Here is a 21,543-nt window from a genome sequence, read left to right on the forward strand (position 1 = left end):
GAGTAAGGCCAGGGTTATACTTACGCGACGTATGCTGTAGCGGACGCTCCTGCTACGCAAGTGTTATACTGTTTGTACTTGTACGCCTACTTTACGTAAATCTGGAGGAATCCACCAGGTGGCAGTGCGAGATATTATCACGGTGAGAACAGGTTCACCTTCGCTGTGTTGCGAATTACCAAGAACACCCATTAAATTCCGGTGACACCTTACTGCAATATTTCTGAAAAGGATATTTAATGATTAAATCCATCAGTCCATGAGGCATCAGCTCATCGCAAGGTGACTACAAGAGCTCCCATACACTGGCGTCATTTTAGTGTCACCAAATCTGCATATCTTTGGAAGGAAACCACAGCACACTGAGGAAAGCCAGCAGGAAAACATGGAAACTCCAGGCAGGGAATATCAGCGACATGACTCCCTATGAGACAGCAGTGCCCATGTGTGTAATTATTATGAGTATTCATTATTTAAATGAAATTAACAATTTATCTGTAAATTGTAACATACATACTTTAATGCATTTCATCATGAAAGTGATATCAAGTATAAATCTAAGGATTCTAGATGTGCAGAGAGTTGGAATATCAGACATTTCATGTGCTCAGGGTGGCGATCTATTGCTGGTGATCCGCTCCTGACAAGTCGGGAGGAAGCCCTCGGAAAAAAAGACGGCACAGAAGATGGTAGGTGAGACTTTTAAAATGCTATCGTGTTGTTACGATCTGGAATATGCGAAGCTTGAATATAAAAGCACCACAAATACATCTGTATGTTGGCATTTTGCTTCAACACATCGAACCATTCATCAAACATCGAAGCGCGCACATCGATCTCGTACGATCCGCAAAGGGGCTTTCGGTCGCATGTTGATAGTAAGCAGAGACTCGGACGTCACATTCCAACTTTTAGCACACTGCGCCCCCCGACTTTTTGCTGATACTGCAACTCGCACATGCGTCGAGTTAATTTCTTAAAGACCTCCTCAGAGGACACATCAAATGAATGCTGGGAACCTGTGGCAGCCATGATGCAGAAACGTATGCGTTTTTGAGCGTGAAGTATAAACGAGCCCTTTGGCACCGTGTCTGCTCATTCACTCGCACCAAAACGGCACATGTTGGGGGTCAGGAGCAAAGGTAAGTTAGAGTTTAGACACCGGGACGACATTCAAAACTCTATGTGAGAAACCCCCGGATGTACGATATGAAGGTAGAGTGCTGGATCTGCGAGGCCACCAGCTTTTGTTTGTGCTCGCTGTAAAGTTTATTTGGCTGCAGCGTGTGGACGCATTTGCCACGTGTAATTTGTCTCGTCGTTCCTTTTTCATCGTTGCAGTAAAGTATAGGAATTAGTAACCTGTGACTCGCCTGGAAAGAACCACCTGACTGGGATGGCCAATAAAAGTGAAAAGGGGGAGGGGCTTAACCTAATTGAATTGGTAAGAATGTGCAGCAGCAAAAGTTTCACGGAGCAAACAGCACTGCCTACAGAAGGAGTCTGAGGGGGACGTAACACTCGGGTTCATTCATGGAAGGCGAGGAGACTTGGCAACACACAGAGTCATTTTACCTTTTGATGGAGGACACAGGAGAGGGCCTGATGTGTGCGTCAGTGTGAGGAGGCAGCGTGGGATCAACATGAAGTGTGTGGCTCAGTGTAAAATCCCACAATAATGGAAAAATAAAACTGATGGACATTCAAAGGATCTTTTTATTTTTTTTTGTTAAACCTCACTCTTATTTAATGTATTCGTGTGTTATTAGCGGAGTGTCTTGTAGTGTCATCTGTCTGTCAGTGTTGGAGTTGCGCCGCAGCACAGGATTTGAGTAAACGGCCAATTTATTTGCTTACAATGAAAACTTGATGTGCTCTGAACTTGTTACGAGGTTAGCAGCAAAGAAGCGTTGGTCACTCGTTTTTTCATTTTTAGGCGCATATTTGTGTCATCCCAGGGCTGGAAAAGGGTCCAGAGGAGCACTACCGATGGAGCAACTGGATGTATTTAAGTCATCAAGAGCCGACTATACTTCCTTAGAAGGCTGGCGTCTTTCAACATCTGCAGTAAGATGCTGCAGATGTTCTATCAGATGGTTGTGGCGAGCGCCCTCTTCTACTCGGTGGTGTGCTGGGGAGGCAGCATAAAGAAGAGGGACGCCTCACGCCTGGACAAACTGGTGATGAAGGCAGGCTCTATTGTAGGCACAGAGCTGGACAGTTTGACATCCGTGGCAGAGCGACGGGCGCTGAGCAGACTCCTGTCAATCATAGAGAATCCACTGCATCCACTGAACAGGATCATCTCCAGACAGAGGAGCAGCTTCAGCGACAGACTGCTGTCACCGTCCTGCTCCACTGACAGACTGAGGAGACCCCACACTATGCGACTCGGGGGGTAAACGTTAACATTATGCAAAGTAATTGTCTGTTATACCTGCATTGTTATCACTCTTTAATTTTAATATTATTCTTTATCAGTATGCTGCTGCTGGAGTATGGGAATTTCCCCTTGGGATTAATAAAGTGTCTGTCTGTCTGTCTGTCTGTCTGTACCTACCTTTCATACCTACCTACCTACTTGAAACAGGGCCCACTCTGACATACGACATGCCGCTTTTTTAAAGATCCAAGATTTTTATTTTGTCGTTGAGAGACTGCATTTTATGCTCCCTCTTCGCTTTTGAGGGATTACTTTAACTGCTTAATTGGCTTTTAGGAGCCGTTATTTCCACAGAAACAAAGGATGTACATTGTGACCGGAACGCGGTAGGTTTGGGTGGTGGTAGGGCGAATGACCAAATCATCAAATTCTTCCATGAGAACCCTGAATGCAGTGAAGACTGATTGAGGTCATTTATGTAGGTAGAATTCCTAGAGGGGGGCTGGGTGGTCTCATGGCCTCGGACCCCCTGCAGATTTTATTTTTTTTCTTCAGCTGTCTGGAGTTTTTTTTTCTGTCCTACCTGGCCATCGGACCTGACTCTTATTCTGTGTTAATTAGTGTTCTCGAATTCTATTTTCTTATTTATTTTGTCTTTTTTACTCTTTCTTCATCATGTAAAGCACTTTGAGCTCCATCATGTGTATGAAAATGTGCTCTAGAAATAAATGCTGTTGTTGAATAGGTGGAAGTGGAAATAAAGAGAGGCGGGTGGCACATAACGAGATGCGAACAGAATAATGCTGTAGTGTTGAGTGTTGGAGGGAGGCTGTGGATCTGTGACACGGAGGGAGGCTACAGCGTGATAGGCCTGCACATAACATCGCCTCGTTTGTGTGGATTCCGCATCATGCTTAATGCGCGACTAATTCAAGTTTTGCATTTTGGACCTTCATTTTTGTTTTGTTTTCTTTTGTTTTGGAGAGCCAACTGAAATTGTTTTTATCCCTTTGAGCAAACAACTTTTCATATATTCATTCATTTAAATGATATTTGGCTCTTCTCATTAGCATATTATTTGTGTGGCCGTCTTTACAAGAAAGATTCACAAAACTCAAAACCTTCTGTTTTTGTTTTTTAATTTCCAAATTGATTGTTTTGGTTGATTGACTCTACGTCAGGGTCTCCAACCTTTTCTCCCCCGAGACCTACTTTTACAAAATGAAAATGGCCGAGAGCTCCTCATGTTTTCTAACGTTTCTTCTCATAGCTTATTTCAGCCCATACAAACTGAATACGCTTGTTTTGCCTGAACAATTACAAAGTGTTGGTGTCCACAACTCACATTTTGCATTAAAACATCACATAAAAAATATTCAGATCACCTGCAAGTGCATTTTGTATGTCTGTGTGCATTTTCCAGTGTATCTCACACCACTGAATTAAAACGTGAATGCACGTGAAAGCAAAACAATGCAATTCCAAATACACTTCTTCTTCTTTCGGCTGCTTCCTTTAGGGGTTGCCACAGCAGATCATCGTCTTCCATATCTTCCTGTCCTCGTCATCTTGTTCTGTCACACTCATCACCTGCAGGTCCTCCCTCACCACATCCGTAAACCTTCCCTTAAGCCTTCCTCTTCTCCTCTTCCCTGGCAGCTCTATCCTTATCACCCTTTTCCCATTATACCCCTCATCTCTCCTCTGCACATGTCCATTGCAATTCCAAATCCACAGATATGACTTCTTCATTTGTCATTTTGTCGCATGTCACTTTATTCACAAGTCCAGTCACCTGTGTGTTGTGTTTTTTAGTTAGTCAGATGACTGGCACTGAGGTGTCTGGTGGAGTGGAGCCCCTCAGGTTCACTCTTATGGAGTCATTTAAATGTTCGTCTGTCAGTCTTGTTCTGAACTTGGATTTCATGACATTCACGTCACAGACTCTCAAAGGTATGGAGACCCAAACAATGCAGACATTTTCAGAGCTGCTTGGTGAAGATTCTTCTAGTTATCTGGCTCTACTATGCTCCAGAAATGCTGTTGAGACTTTAACTGCACGTCGTTTTGAAGGTTTACTAATATATAATATATAAAATCCAATGTCTGTCTGCTTTTCACAAGAGAATTACTTAACGGATTTATCCATCCATCCATTATCTAACCCACTATATCCTAACTACAGGTTCACAGGGGTCTGCTGGAGCCAATCCCAGCCAGCCTGGCGCCAGCCCACCGCAGGGCACACACACCAAGCACACACTAGGGACAATTTAGAATCGCCAATGCACCTAACTGGCATGTCTTTGGACTGTGGGAGGAAACCCACACCTTAACACTTAATTCTTCTTTATTCACATAATTTTACTTATTTATTTATGTCCTATTTTATTGTTGTCTTTCAATCTATGACTTTTTGTTAATCTCACTGATGTTCGTCTAACTTTGCACAGTTTTTGATAAGCGGATCAGGATGCATTTCACTGCGTGCTGTCCTGTATACAGTAACTATGCATGTGACAAATAAAGAATCTTGAATCTCTTGAACACGGGGAGAACATGCAAACTCCACGCAGGGAGTACCTGGGAAGTGAACCCGGGTCTCCTAACTGCGAGGCAGCAGTGCTACCCACTGTGCCACCATGCCGCCCCTTAACGGATTTAGATTGGGTTTTTTTTCAATAATTTGCTTGAACATTCCAGTTGAGTTTTGCGACTTCTCTCATGTCGCTATGTATCACAGTTCACTTGCGCGAATCCAAGAAACATGCAGTGGGTTGGGGCTTCCTCACTCACTCGGCAGCTTCGGGATGTGTTCCTTAACTCCGCTTATGTAGTGAATGAGAGAGCAATTAAATTCAACTTTGTTTGATATTTAAATTAAAGTGTTACTTGGGTCTTGATGAGTTTTAGTCCGGATATTCCCTTAAGTGTCTGCCACATTGAAAAGAGAGACTGCAATTCAGATCGTGGGTCGTGATATGATTTTTTGGAAAGATCGCCCACCTCTAATTTGACTAATCCAGTTTTATGTAGGATTCATTAACCCTTTGGAAAGGGGTGGCGAGCTACTGGTAGCTCATTTCAGGTGTGTGTGTGTTTAGTGACCCCCTGTCTGCGCCCACTCACTCGCATCCCCTTTGTATTACATAGTACTGTGAATCCCCCCTGTAACCCTGAGCTGCAAGCTTACAAAATGGATGAGCGGCTTTTGCTTGTCTCAATTTGGGATGCATTATGGGAGTCCCCGGTTAACCCTTTAATGCCGTGAAATGTTTAAACATCACTTTGTTTTGAGTTTTTCTTTGCTGAGATTATGTAGCGTTTGTTTTTGGAAATTGTAAAGAAGCGTTTGTGAAATCTGCGTGTCGTCCTCTTCTAGTTTCGTTGGTGATTACAGATAAATAATAGTATAGTGCTGTTTGTTTAAAGTAATTGAGTTGTTCAAATTCTTTCTTTCTTTCTTTCTTTCTTTCTTTCTTTCTTTCTTTCTTTCTTTCTTTCTTTCTTTCTTTCTTTCTTTCTTTCTTTCTTTCTTTCTTTCTTTCTTTCTTTCTTTCTTTCTTTCTTTCTTTCTTTCTTTCTTTCTTTCTTTCTTTCTTTCTTTCTTTCTTTCTTTCTTTCTTTCTTTCTTTCTTTCTTTCTTTCTTTCTTTCTTTCTTTCTTTCTTTCTTTCTTTCTTTCTTTCTTTCGCGGTGGCGATGACTTATTTCTGCACACACACGGTGCCTCGCTGATTGACAACGCTTTGATATATCAATAGTCAGAATGTGCCGGGTCTCTGTTCAGGGTAATGATGTGTGCTGCCGACTGAGCAATGCCATTTTGATATTCATTAGTGACATTTTGGCAGAGGCAGTCATTTCAGTGCTTGACATTCTGTCTCGCTCTGGATTATTGTTTTCCCGCTGCTTTTACATTTCGTGTTATTGACGTGGCCCTGTCTGGGAGCAGTGGAGGCACAAAGATAGGATCTTTGAAATGAATACACTGTGAACGGAAAATGAAAATTTGCGTTTTGGAAAAAAAACAATCCATACCTCGCTTTGACGTACGTAAGTTTCCTTTTAGGAGTCGATGGATGACACGTTTTCAGTTGTGTTTTTGCAAGGAGGATTGGACAAAATGTGTCGGACCCCCTGCAGCCCATCAACAAAGTGCTGTATGCCCCCTGAAAAGCGATGACATGAGAAGCTATGGTCCTCTGTAGACCTGCATGCCTTGGAGATGGCACTGAGTAACATGAAACAAGTATGACAACAGATCAGGTATTACAAGCTTGTAAATACCAGGGTGGTCCAGATCTAATTATGCAATTTTCATTACGCTATAACTTATTAAGTTTATTACATAGAGAATTCACAAAATATTCTTTTTGTTGTCGATAGATGGCAGCACCTGCCCTGCATTCCAAAATGGCGGGGAGACGGCTGTCAGTCGCTCAGCAATTTTTTTGTCTTGTATTGTTTTCCTGCATTGTATTAAAAGTTGCATAATTAGATTTGGACCACCCTATAGAGTAAGACCCCGCTTAAGAAATCCCAGCGTTAAACGAGGTCATCTTAACACATAAATGATGGGGATAGGAGAAACAGGGCAGAAAATACAAAAGTTGATAATTTTTTTTTTGGTTTTATTTTGTAACATGTATACATATTTACATCTCGCCTGAAGAAGGGGTCTGAGTTGCCTCGAAAGCTTGCATATTGTAATCTTTTTAGTTTGGTTTGCTTGGCTTTTCTCTACATTCATAATGGCTAACACGGTACAACACCCTAGTACTACTAACATGTATAATAAAATACTTTTTTATTACATTAATCGTAGACATTTTTTATTGCTAATATCGATTTTTATTCATAAATCATTCATGAAAATCAAAAATAGTCGCGTAACTACATAATTTATGTTTGTGATGAGGAAGGTTCTTTTTGTTTTTTTGTGAAGAAGCCCTCTAACGTCGTTTGCCTTTCTCTGTGACGTTCAGCAAGCAATTGTCGATAGGAAGCCTTTGAACTTCTAGCAAAATTTGGATCGTTTTGTATAAACTTGATCCATAATTTTTTTTTTTTTTTTTGAAAATCCGTTGAAAGTTCCATTTGTTTCTCCAGAAGGCCTAATTTGGTGTTACCCTGCATCTAATCGTCAGAGCACATGCATTTAGTTTCCAGCGAAAAGCTTTTTCTTGTCACTTTACTTTCTTTACAACTATTCATTCGCAAAACTATAAAGGGATAATTGTTACTAGGGGTTCGCCCCCTGCTCGCTTGGCTCTCCAGCCACTTCGTGCCTCTGCTGCTCTCATTGTGAAGATAGGGATTGGACGCACCCCAAGGAGAGACGCGGTTGCTCCTCCAAAACCCCCTCTTAAACGGTGATACAATGAGAAACAAATACAGTTTACCTCCTCTTTGCTCGATCAGCTGCTGGCTTTCTGCTGTACTGTGTGATCTGAATCTCGCGCGGCGCTTCAAACATTTCAAAATCTGTACAGCAGCTGTCCTACTCTTTGGCTTTTATTTCCGGCCCCGAGTGTGGTTAAATCACTTGGCACAGAATCTTGCCCCGCGGGATGTGAGTTCTTGATATGCATCTGCATCCTGATAAAAGCATCAGACTAAAAAATTTTGCCTGGCCATCACTACAGTAAGTAAGAGATAAACGAAATAGTTATTTTTTCGGTCGAATGTCTCTTTAATCCAGATATTTTCCTCTGTGGTCTCCTCGGATCAGCAATGTAATTTAAGTACATTCTTCTATATTTAAATACATTTTTATTAAATGCATTAACTTTTTATTAACTTTGTCAACATAGATATAAACATTAAATTTACAAATGCAACGTAAAGTATTTTTGTTTGTTTGCTCTCTGAGTATTCGTAGCTCTGAGATGAGACGTTTCCGTGGGTTCACAGGAATTTCCGGTCTAACCATTTGGGGAAACGCCCCCCTGTCCCCCCCAAACCCTCATATCTGTGTCTGTGTCTGCCTGGGGGATTTCCAACCGGGATCCTGAGCTGTTTTGTCATGTAGTGGGTGCGGTACCAGTGTATGCTCCCCGACTTGACTTAATTGGGGAAATTGTGAGGTTGTTGATTTGTTACTTTGTCTTGTGGAACGTGGCCCGGACACAGACAGACGGACAACAGTTTGTCACCCAGCACACACATGTTTATTATTTACAATATTTACAGGTAAAGTCAAGTCCGTGCACAAACCCAGTGCATTCGGCACCGATTCCCCAATGTCCAGGTCTTACAGTCCAGTGCCTGCCTTCCTGCCGCCTCCACTCCTCTCTCACTAGACTCCCGTCTACTTCCACCCGACTCTTGACTCAGAATGAAGGGAGACGACCCCTTTTATAGCTGCCCGGATGGGCTCCAGCTGCTCCCCGACACTCCTCCGCGGACACTCCCCTGTGTGTCGGAAGTGCCGGCTGCGCTCCCCTCCGGGTGTTCCTAGTCTTTTTTTTTTTTTCCCCCCAGCACTTCCTGGTGTGGCGGAAGTGCTGAGGCACTTCAGGCACCGGGGCGCCCCCTGGAGGTGACCACGGGCAACTTACAGGGTTGAGCGTCCAAGCTCTGCACCCGTGGTCCCCAGTGCAACCAGGGCGCTCGTCCCCTCGTGGTCTGGAGAAGGCCACCCCCAGCCGTCCGCCACAGTCTGCAAAACGGCAGTGCCAGATAAATTGTGTTTGTTTATTTATTTTTTTTATAAAAATAAAGAACAAACTAAATATGTTGAATGCGTCTCACTTCACTCCAAATGCAATTCGACCACAAAACTGGCGTCTCCGGCAGAGCAGCTTTTACTTTTTTTATTTTATATGGTTGACTAAGGTGAAAGGTCAGCGGTACGTCACGACTTGGAGAGTTTGGTTAGCTTTGTTTTCCCCAATTTGTCCGACTTGTAGTCTTTATGGAATTTCTGGTATTTACTGATTGTCCGCCAGCACTTGAATGCAGCATTCGACAGATTTGTTTAGAAATCTCTTATTTAAGTATCAATCATAAGTATCTGTATACATTTTATAATGTTTAGGAAACTTGTCAGCTGTAACGTCTTTTGATCTTGAAATGTGTGCCATGAAGGTTAAGTGTTGTCTTTTTATTCTTCTTATTTTCAGAGGTTGCCGAGCTTGAAGCAAACCTTCCAAGTAAGTACACATTTTTTATTAACATTCTCTTGAAATATTCAAAGACCAGCATAGCTTAACGTGTCGGCACAGTCTATAAATTGCAATTTACGTCAAGGCAGTTGATGTCACAATCGGTGCACGTACCGTATATTGGAAAGATGACCAACTCGCTCATCGAGATAAATGCTATTATTACTAATTCAGTTAAAAAGCTGAAATTTGGTGGGATTGCACATTTAGGACATTTCGATATATAAATATTTAGGGGTGTCCACCTGCACCCACCATAGAAAAGCTAAAAACCGTAAAATCTCAAAAATACTTTGGCCGATTTAATTGAAGTTTGGTAACGTTATCACCAGAACAAGGCAATTAGCTGAGCTGTATTAATTTGTCGATGCCTATTGATAATAATGCTTCTGCGAGTGGGCTATTGTAAAGCCCCTTGTCCTTTTTGGGCTGACCGCTGAGGCTGTAATCATGCAGAGAAATGGGGTGTGCTGGTTTACGCCAACAGAAGCTAAATGGAGGGCTGAAAGCTCGGCTAAGATCAAAGTGGCATCTTTGGGTCGAGTTATTCTCAACTCCTTACGACTGGACCGTCAGAAAGGTTGCCCCTCTTCTGTTTGGTGTCATCGTGGGTCCCACACTGAGCATGGACCAGAGGGAGCAAAGGAGAGAGTTGTCTGAGGAGATCAGAAAGGAAATGGTAGACAAGTGTGAAAGAGAATGCACGCTACTAAGGGTTATTTTATTATAATGGCAGGTTAGTCATACAGGCGTCTGTCATAAGACAGGTTGCAGTAAGCTGACCTAGGACAAGTCCCTTCTTTAGGAACGCGTCTGTTAGACACAGGAGAGATGACCTTTCCTTCTTTGGGGCCCCTCTTGACATGTACACAAGAAAAGAAACGGTCGGCCGATTTGCGTAATATAAGATGAAATGCTTAGATGCTTAGAAGAATAAGACGATGAGGGTCACATGGACCTCTGGCCTTAAATCCATCAATGGAGGGACCGCATGACGTCCTGGTCAGGTGATGGCGCCACAGTTCACCACCACAGAAAACTGGAAAGAGAACAGCAAAGAAAGTAGGGGTTAGTACGGAGAGCGGAGTCATGAAACAAATTAGAATTCAATGCACATACAGAATATCAGGGTTACACTAAAATAAAGCTCTGAGAAAGCCATGTTACAATGATGAGTTTTTAGCAGTTTTTTTTAATGTGCTCCACTGTATTAACCTGGCAAATTTCTCTCAGTCAGCTATTCCAGATTTGAGGTGCATAACAGCAGAAGGCCGCCCGCCTCACCACTTCTTTTACGTTTAGCTCTTGGAATTCTAAGCAGACCCTCATTTGAAGATCTCAGGTTACAATTTGAAGTGTAAGGTGTCAGACACTCCGATATATAAGATGGAGCAGATTATTGAAGGCTTTGTAAACCATCAGCAGGATTTGAAAGTCAATTCTAAATGGCACCGGTAACCAGTGTAGTGACGCTCAGACTGGTGTGATGTGCTCGGATTTTCTTTTCCTAGTTCAGATTCTGGCAGCTCCATTCTGCACTCGTTGTAACTGATTGATGTCTTTTTTTGCTCAGTCCAGAGAGGAGTGCGTTATAGTAATCTAGTCGACTAAAAACAAAAATGCTCCTCGGCCAGTATCTTCAGACGTCATCTCCTTAATGCCGCGTGCTCCAATTTCCTACAGTTTCTGTTGAGTGCTGGTGGTCTTTTTGCTTTTCTGATACGACGTCTGTAAGAAAGCTCGTTATAGCCTTCCATCTATTCATTCATTCATTCATCTCTCAGTATTCTGAGCCCACTTTGCTCCCAAAGTAGGCCCTGTGGAAGAAAAAAACCCTGAGGAAGACGGAACAAGTTCAATCAGTTAGGTTTTTATTCAGTCACAGATGAGTACGTGGATTCTATGTTGCAATGTTTTTCTATTGGCTTTTTATAATTTCTTCTTCCTCCCCCTTATTATTCAAAAATAAACATAATGTCGCTTACTTAAGCATTTTGTTTTAGTACACTAATGGGCCATCTGTTCTTATTTTTTTCAATGATCAGATATACCCTAAAGAAGGATCGGTCAGCTTGCTGCACCCTGTCTTATGACAGACTCCTGTATGAATAATCTGATGTTATAGCAAAATGGCTTTGTCAGCTATTAACCCTAAGTAGCTTGCAACAAGTTATTTTTTTCTTTCACAGCCCCAATATCCTGTAAAGGACATGTCTGGGATGGGACGTCACAATGCTTTACAGACTTTCTGCAAAAATCCTTCTTTTTGATATCCATTATCCAACCCGCTATATCCTAACTGCAGGGTCAGGAGGGTCTGCTGGAGCCAATCCCAGCCAAGACAAGGGCGCAAGGCAGGAAACAAACCCCGGGTGGGGCGCCAACCCACAGCAGAGCACACACACACACACACACACACACCAAGCACACACACTGGCTGTGACATCTTTTTGATATTTGGGAGAAAACCAGCTGGGGATTGCCTAGGTCTTTATTTGACTAAATTGCTCCTATCCCTTGTATTAAAAACATCATGACATTTCATAACATTGACAGAATTGTCTGCTTTGCTAGATTATCTTCTGATTAGTCGGTGCCTCCAGCCAGATGGCAGATGTACCGTCAGCTACCTGACAAAAGACGTCTTCTTAGACTTTCTTGAAACGCTTCATCTTGTTTTTCCAGATACATGTAAAGTGAACTTCCCAGATGTAAACAAGCTGCATTACTTTCAGTTAACTGTCACTCCAGGTAAGTCTGCTTTGATTCACCATTGTTTTACTGCTTTTAGTGCCACTGAGGTCAACAGAAAAACAATTCACTCTCAGCCTTTGTATGGAAATAAACTCATTTACACAGAATAATTTGATGGTGTATCACCCACATTCTAATGAATTTTTTTTTTCCCAAAAATATGACCATATTACTGTTGTGTCTGAATAAACTGATTTATTTTCAGCAGCAACATACAGATTACAAGAGTCTACCATTGCTGTTTCACCTTTTGGACCAGCGGAAGGTTAAGTGATCACTGAGGATTTGCAGTCATTGGTGGGGATTGAACTAGTGTCCTTATGGCTTACAGTTCAACACCTTCATCACCGACGGGTTTTCGATTTCAGAAGCAACATTGGGTACAAGGTGGGAAGGAATTTGTCCCAGAAGGGGCTGCTAGTTCATTCGAGACTGGCATGTATTTATGGTGTCAAGCTTGTAACACTTCGGCCCACCATGCTGACACGAGACGATCGTTACTGCTAACCTGTCCTAATTTGTGACAGATGATTAAAGGATAGGCCAATATCACCCCCTGTAGAGCCCCCCGTACACACCTTATTTTAAAATGTTCAGTCAAACCTGATGCTGGAGCATTTATAGTCCAAGACAAAAAAAAAAAAAGACTAGTGGTCAGTATCCATAAATACATGAGGAATATATTAAATCAGGAGAGAAATAAAAAACATAATCCCTTTCATCTACCCTCCCCACCCCAAATCCAGAATAACCTTTATATATGACGATGCAAAAATATTTTGTGATAGACGTCAGGGGACCTTCCCCTCCGGGATGCCTGGAGAGAAGGGAAGGACTGGGAGAGGGGCAGAAGTCTTCCTTGGAACGCAAGAGGGCAGCCTCCCTGGATTGCATGGGGACCTTGGAAATTCAACCCACTATGTGGCCACTGCCAGAGGGCGCCTGGACGATCCCTGAGCCCTGGATGGCAACACTTCCGCCACACCAAGAAGTGCTACCGGAAGAGGAAACAAATGCACCTGGAGTTCTTCCAGGTGCCCATGCAGCACTTCCACCACACCAGGAGGAGGTGCTGCACGATGTTCATCGGTACGCACCTGGAGCACATCTGGGTGCAACATAAAGGTGGCCGCCTCACTTCAGTCGGGAGGAGGAGGAGGATGACGACGACGAAGCTTGGCAGAGGGAGAGTGGAAGAGAAAGACAAGGAAAAGAGGAAGAAAAGTTTTGGGTTTGTGCTGTGCCTGTGGGAACGGGAAGGTGTTGCCCACAGGTGAAGAAAAAGAAAATAAAACTTTTATTTGTTTGTGCCTCCTGCGTCTGTCTGTGTCGGGTCAGACACTGGCATAGCACCTTTGTCACAATCTCCATCACAGGCGGAGTGGTGCCTCTGAGGCTAGGGATCTGCAGTGGCAATCGGAAGGTTGCCCGGTTCGAATCCCGTAAATGCCAAAAGGGAATCTGCTCTGTTGGGCCCTTGAGCAAGGCCCTTAACCTGTAATTGCTGAGCGCTTTGAGTAGTGAGAAAAGCGCTATATAAATGCAAAGAATTATTATTATTACAATATCTATATACAATAAGAATATCCCTCCCCCAGTTCCCCTTCCAGAACTTATAAGTAAGTCCACAGTTCCAGTCCCTGTGGGCAGCAGGTGAAATGAAGAGTACTAACAGATGTGGACTCCTAGCAGCAAAAAAATCTTCACGGTAAAAGCTATACAGTCAGTTTGCACCATGGTAAAGATCAGTAAGGTTTTCGAGAAGCTCACCCAAGTCCATGGGAAATAGTGGAACGCCCAATTCACCAGTCAGAAAATAATTGCCAACTTCCACCTAACTGTCAGGACTTCGTCTCATGCCCCAGGCAGATCGTTCGATTTTCCCCATCTTCTTGGCTGTCTTCTCTCCCTTTTAAACGGCGCACTTTATGCAAATTGCTCTCCGAAAACCTGTGGGACACCGCTGTCAATCTCAGTCTTTAAGTGTAATCCGCACAAAACCCGATTGACCGCAGAAAAGCATATTTGTTTTATTTATGTAGCAGCGCTACAAGCTTTTCAATTGAAGACCCGTCTTCCTCCTCATTCTCTGGTCAAGAGCCCCGTCTTCAGTCCCGTCCTCACTAATACGTTTTCATGTTTGCTTTTTCGCATTTCAGCCACAGTACACCGATATTTTCAACCCATGAAAAGAAAGTTTTTTAAAAACCCTTTTCCAGGGCCTAATACTACAGAAAACGTAGCGTCAGGGTTTTGGTGTGGACAAGCAAAACCAGTGTTTTCTGAATAAAATAAAAAAAAACGCACTCTGATTGGTTTGTGCTTATTTCCTGCTCCTTCCCTGATTGGACTTTGCTCATTACAACAGTTCATTCCCTGACTGGTCACCCTTTGCAGAAGAAAAACATTTTTCAGCATAGCGAGCATAGAAGAATTGATTTCCATGGCGCTTGCTGTGCTGCTTACCAGATTTATATTCCGATGGTAAGTGAAGAGTATAGTCATTTCATTTTGTTTGGGCCGTTGGATCATTTAGTGAGTGAAATTATATTTTGTAAAGTTTGAATGCTGCATACAAGCAAACTTTTTAATGGTCGCTACAGTTTTGCAGTAAGTGCCATCGTCGGTTGGGCTTTACCATTGCAGTGAAAAATTCAGAACTCAATGAAAATCAAATTGTAAATAACTCGGTGGATAGTGTAAAAGAATCGGTCTCAGCACCCGAAAAAGGTTTGGGGCAGCCACCCATATAAGAGTATTGAATAAAGCACTGAAATGTACTGGTCGAGTTCAACAACTGAACTGGCTTGATTGGTGAAAAGATGGCGGCTTTAAAAGCCAAAACCGGAAGTGATGTCATCTAGGGCTTGGCCCGGAAGTGACGTTTTTCTCGCCTCCAGAACCGGAAGCGACACCAGTCTTGGCGCCGGAGCTGGAAGTGACATCGCCAATGTTGAATCAGATTTTCCCATATTTGGCCTGCAGAGACAACAGACGTAGGTTTAGCTCACACTGCCACCCCCTGGCCTGGCAGGTAATTACTTTCACTTGGTCTTGCTCTTACTCTGTTCAATGCTTGTATGGACTGGGTGTTGAACAAGGTCGTGGGATCCAGCGGCTGTGGGGCATCTTTTGGTGAAGAAAGATTCACCGATCTTGACTTTGCTGACGATGCTGTGATTTTCGCGGAGTCAATGGAGGATCTGATCGGGGCACTTGGGAGACTGAGCGAGGAGTCTGAGTGTCTGGGCTTTGGAGGGTCCTGATAAAAACCAAAGATCCAGGCCTTTAATGACCTCTTGGGCACGGCCATCAGCAGGGTGTCTGTCTGCAGAGAGAGTGTCGACCTTGTCATAGAGAGGTTTACTTACCTTGGCAGTGACATTCCTGTCTCTGGTGACTCTTCCTGTGAAGTCAGTAGACAGATTGGGAGTGCATGGAGGGGGGTCATGAGGTCACTTTAAAGGGGTGTGTGGCGCTCCCGATATCTCTACAAAAGGACAAAGGTCCAAGTCTTTAGTGTCCTGGTGCTTCCTGTCTTGCTATATGGTTGCCAGACATGGACGCTATCCAGTAACCTGACACAAAGACTGGACTCCTTTGGTACTGTCTCTCCGGAAAGTCCTTGGGTACCATTGGTTTGACTTTGTGTCGAATGAGCGGTTGCTCATGGAGTCCCGAATGAGGCTGATGACCTGCATTGTGAGGGAGTGTCCGTTACGGCACTACGGCCATGTGGCGCGTTTCCCTGAGGGTGATCTGGCTCGTAAAATCCTCATTGTTGGGGACCTGAGTGGCTGGCCGAGGCCAAGGGGTCGCCCACATAACAGCTAGCTGTAGCAGATAGAGGGTCATTTCTGGAGGGTGGGACTGGACCGCGTGTCTGCCTGGGGGGCTGCCAAATGGGATCCCGAGTTGTTTCATCGTGTAGTGGGTGTGGCAACACGCTGTACCAGTGCATACTCCCCAACTTGACTTGACTTGGTACACTCCGCTTTCTCCTAATCGTACGTGTGTAACAGTAGCTACTTATCATTGTTTATTACTCTGTTCAGGAAGGAGAAGCGGGGTGTCTAAGAAAGTGGATTGGTGTCGAATGCAAGAAAGCACAACACAGTAAAGCGAGGATATCGACTTCTTTATTTCTTTTCTCTATTGAGTTGGTTTTACAAACGTTGTTTGGTACGCAATACGCTATGATTGCTGTGGACGGCTTGTAATCAACCATCTTGCGATTGACCATAGAGCCGAACACTTCAAGTGTCACTTTAACATTTGCTTTGTTTTCCTTTAATGATAAGACGACCATCGCCATGCAGCTCTGAAGACTGTCAACTTCAGCTGTAATTGGCGCATGAATGTGGCACGGGGGCGATTCACTCCTTAAAAGAAATTCTTTTCCAATGCTGTGAACGCACCACTTTAAGCACACAGGAATCTGATTTTCACAAGGCTTTGAACTTTTCACTCCACAACTACTTCAAGGAGTTTCCCAGTGATGCTCAATGCAGACAAAGATCCCCGTCATACACGTTTTTGGGTTTTTCGGTATGGACAGGGGTTCTTTTGGAAACGATGTGAAAACTCCAGTGTGGACGGAGATCATTTTTCTTGTGAAAACTTGGTTTTGTAAATGAAAATGTGATAGTGTGGATGTATCCTTCAATTCAGAAGATGGTATTCAGTTGAACGTATCTGAACTTTGTGCAAACTTCAATCCATGCACAAGATGTGAACCTAGGAGGTTGAATCCTATACACTGTGTCACCCCTCTAAATAAAAACCGAGTAAAGGGAACGTTAAACTGTAATGTAACTCAAATAACCTTTAGAGCACAACCTTAGATCTGTATGGCCCAGTGGATGGTAATGTTACAGAATTTGTGGGGTTTCTTCTCTTTGGATGTTCACCTCATATCTGAATTTTATTATCTGTTCAAATCAACACCTTTTTATTTTATTTGGTACCAGCAGGAGTACCTGGGAATCTATAACCGGTAAATTTCCCAAATGAAAGAAACAGAACATAGAAATAGAACAAACATTTGTCTGATTTTATTGTAAGTTCCTTCACTCTGGATTCTGTGTGCTGTGGCGTTTCAGACGCCCTTGAAATAGACTTTCTTCTGGCATCTGAAGTGGACCTTCCAATTCTTCGTCTTTTTTCGGTGGCATGGGTATATTAGCGAAAAGCAGGACAATTATAATGTGTTACATGATATTACGCACAGAATAAGCACTACAGTGAGATTCATTTGTTATTTACAATACGTCAGAAAGTGAACAAATAGCAGCAGTCAGTCAGAGAGCAACAGTAAAATCGTACTGCGAGTCAGAAAGTGAGGAAATAGCACCACAAATACGGAACGCCAGTGAGAAAGAGTAGCACTGAAACCGTACTGGGAAAAATGGCGGGGAGGGGTGCTCTGTTTGTAAGGAGCGTCTGTGTTGAACCGTGATGCTATCTAATGTGCGTTGGCGAATGAAATACAGTACTATCAGTGCCTTTGGGAGTGTGACTCGTGGAAATGCAGGTGTGTCAGCCGGTCACATGCACTGGGTCGTTCATGTTTTACATCCATACGGTAGTTCCTCTTCGCCCGATCAAAGCAGTTGACCTTTTCACACTTGGACACTTCTGCAATCTGTTACCAATTTAAAGAAGCATGGGTAAAGAGCGATGCACAGAGACCAAAGCTGCCGCTAGATGGCGCCACGGTGAACGTTTGTTGGAACGTGCGGCCATCTTGTCGATAATAAGTATGGGGACATGTGCTGAAGGTTGTGTCAGTGAAAAGATGCCCTGCGGTTCACCACAAACATTTTTCCAAACCAAACATACCCCATGACCTACTCCTGGTCACAAAGGAGCCCCATCCCCAGTTTGGTGGTGATCGAACGCCCGGTGCAGATTTGTATGGCGGACAAACAAACATACATACATACATACGCACATACTTGCATCCATCGACTCTGCTTTATATATTAGATTAAAGAGCAGGACCCACTTTGACTGTGAGTGACTCTCCTGGTGATGGGCCAGGGTGGGTTCCTACTTTTTGACCACTGCTGTTTGGACTAGTTGTGTCTCTTGTCAGCCGTGTGATTGAGAGAGGCAGGTTCGCTACAATGGCGTGGTGTAGATTACCTTTCTCCTCAAAGTGTGGGTGTAGGGATGCCAATTTTATTATGTTCTTTAGTCCAGAAGGGTCAACTGCTGACTTTTGAATATTTCTTTACTTTAATGTTTTTGATCCATCACCTTAAGTTTTCAGGAGAAAACCTCTTGGATAAATAACTTGATATGTATGGATCCATCCCCGATGTACAATGGACGTTCAAAAAGTGTCCGTATTTTCGTTAGAAACGGCGAAGGCTGGAGGAGTAGTAATTGGGCATTGGACAGTTGGTATGATGCTGGGAAAATTGCATCACAAAGAAAGGTGACTATGTAGAAAAATGATGTCATTTGTTTTTGAAATTCTTAATAAATAGAATTACAAAAAAGTGCAGAAACCTTTCCATCCCTTGAACGTCCCTTGTACTTTATTAGTTTTAATTCACTACCAAAGCATGTCAAAAGTTATTTTATTATGATCATTTGTTCATCCAAAACATACTGTATAGGGTCACTGCTTCTTAAAAGATGGTCACTGTCACAGAGCTTCAGACAGACTGCAGGAAGTCCAATACAGCAAAAGGCTTGGTCCCCATTGTGTGCTGTCTTATCTGTGGAACAGTCTGGTGGTTTCAGTAGTGGACCCCCACTACAAAGACCCGACAGGCGTAAATGCGATCATTTAAGTCTAGAAGATTCAGCAGACCGGGGCAGTACCAGCAGTCCATTTGTAAACTAAGTGTAAGATGTTAAAATGGATCCTGTCTTTCATAAGTAACCAGTGTAGGGATGATTGTGATTGGGGTTGATGTACGGGTTTTGGTTGCAGCCCTGCTTTGGACGTAAAGTACTGTAACCTCTGAATGGCCTTTCCAGGAGGACCAACTAACAGGGAATTGTAGTGGTCAAGACTAACCAGCTGCTCGGCATCATTCATTTGTAGAAATGGTGTAATTCTTGCAGCATTCTGTAAGTGATAGAATGGCATTCTGTACAAGGACGCAAGTGACTTTGAAATGAGAGAGTTGAACCCAATTTATCTTCAAGATTTCTAACTAGTGAAGAGACAGAACTGAGTGACTATCAATACTGTTAGGTTTTATGTTGGACATTTATAATAATACAAACGTGCAAAATACTGAGTGATACGCAGGCACACAGTTGTTATCTGGGCAGAGTTTGCTCATGTTCTCCATGCCCGTGCAAAGTTTTCCCCAAATTGTGGAACCTGTCTTGCCCATAGTGCTGCCTGGGTGGGCTTTGTTGCCCCCACACACCCCTGAATTGGTTTAAGATGGTTTAAGAATCTGTGGTGGGCTGGCGCCCTGCCCTGGGTTTGTTTTCTGCTTTGCGCCCTGTGTTGGCTGGAATTGGCTCCAGCAGACCCCCGTGACCCTGTAGTTAGGATATAGCGGGTTGGATTATGGATGGATGGTTTGAGAATTTGTGCACATACTGTCTGTGTAGAGCTGGGACTCCTCTGTTTATCTAAAAGTGCTCTGTGTAAGACGACTAACTGCAAAAATGCATTTGTCCTTAACAGCAAAGTACTAATGCCCAGTGTTTTATTTGGTGTCATTTTTATATAATAAGACCATTTCAGTAAGTGTACTTCCAGAATTCGAATGAAAGACTTGTCTACCTGAAAGCCTTCCACATTAGTTTTTATTTTTGTGCATGCTTTACTAATCGCCCCCAACAACAGCCTAAAAATAGCCATGACGCACATTCAGCAGCGTAAAGTAAATGGCAGATATATATACACACACAAATATACTGTATATATATATATATATATATATATATATATATATATATACACATATATACATCTTGTGTGTGTCTCTGCTGTTTCACTACATGGAGCACCAGGCCCAGTTTTTCATTTCCATTGACAGATATCTCAATTTTTGCTCATCAAAATCTGCCAGTAAAAAATCATAACCTGAACCCATGGTGCTTTTAAAATGTTATTTGGGGTTATGATTTTGTTTGGCTGCATTCTAATATGGCCCATTAATTTTGAAATGCACAATAATGGAACTGCTCTGTTTGTTTTTTATATATATATATATATATATATATATATATATATATATATATATATTTTATATAATATATTTGCCACTTAATGTTTTATCCCAAGGATGACTCTGATTATGATTGATAAGGACCATTTCACTCACAGGCTAGATAGAAAGGGATGCAGAACGTAGCACTATTATCGGTTTTTAAAGGAGACAACATCCCAGTGTAGATGTAAAATAAGACTGCTCTGCAAAATAAAGATATTTTGCTTCCGTCTAATATTTTTGATCTTCTTTGTAGATTTGTGGATGGTTGCAGAATCCAAGTCTGGCAACTGGTTTGCTCTATCATATCTGGTTATTGAAAGATGAGAGTTTAAAATTTCAAAAAGAGAAAAAAATGAATAAAATATAGAAGCTTAGCCTTTGTCCTGATTGCACAAATCTGCAGGCGATAAAAAGATGGTAGGCTTTTTCCAGAAGCAGCGTAAGCGACTTTTGTGTGCGCTACAGAATTCCCCACACGTGTAGCAAAGAGATCATCTTTGTGTAAGCGCACATGGTATTGCACTTCCACAAAAGCACAACTTTTAGTAAAGTATCGACCCTTCCTTCAAAATCAGCCAAACACGGGGACTGGTAGTTGACGTGGAGAGGGTCGTATTATCGTTAACATTAACCCATTAACTGCTGTGCTCCCATTTGGGGATCATGTCCTTTAACCCGCCTGGTAATGCCATCTGTCAGTCCCGTAGAAAAACCAGGATATTCACCTGCTCCAGAAGGATACTGCCTGTGAAAGGGAACCTAAAGTGACCTCGTGCAGGCAGCAGTGGCGTGTGAGTTCACCCCTCACAAGCACTCGCTGAAAGTCCAGTTCACACCGATTAAAATGAATAAATTCACTTTCATAGTTCGCCATTTCAATTTTGAACTAGTTCATGTTCAGAGAATAAATGACCCGTGAATTTACTTTTTTCAGTTTTGCATGCCTTATATTAGGCTATTACAGTGTTCTTGAATAAAATACAATAATTATGAAGACTTTTTTTATTGAAATACACTTTGAGTTATACCCAGCAACAAACCATATA

At 42.8% G+C, this 21,543-nt stretch overlaps 1 protein-coding gene across 1 annotated transcript in view; it reads left to right on the forward strand.

Moving 5' to 3' along the window:
• The window catches only part of ube2f (ubiquitin-conjugating enzyme E2F (putative)), a 149,937-nt gene that overhangs the window by 32,445 nt on the left and 95,949 nt on the right, over window positions 1-21,543 (forward strand). The window contains exons 3-4 of the mRNA XM_039755316.1: window positions 9,510-9,539; window positions 12,237-12,302. Coding sequence (XP_039611250.1) covers window positions 9,510-9,539; window positions 12,237-12,302 — 96 coding nt within the window. The remainder of the gene's footprint in view (window positions 1-9,509; window positions 9,540-12,236; window positions 12,303-21,543) is intronic.

Source organism: Polypterus senegalus, chromosome 6 (genome assembly GCF_016835505.1).
Source record: "Polypterus senegalus isolate Bchr_013 chromosome 6, ASM1683550v1, whole genome shotgun sequence".
Taxonomy (NCBI): Eukaryota; Metazoa; Chordata; class Cladistia; order Polypteriformes; family Polypteridae; genus Polypterus; species Polypterus senegalus.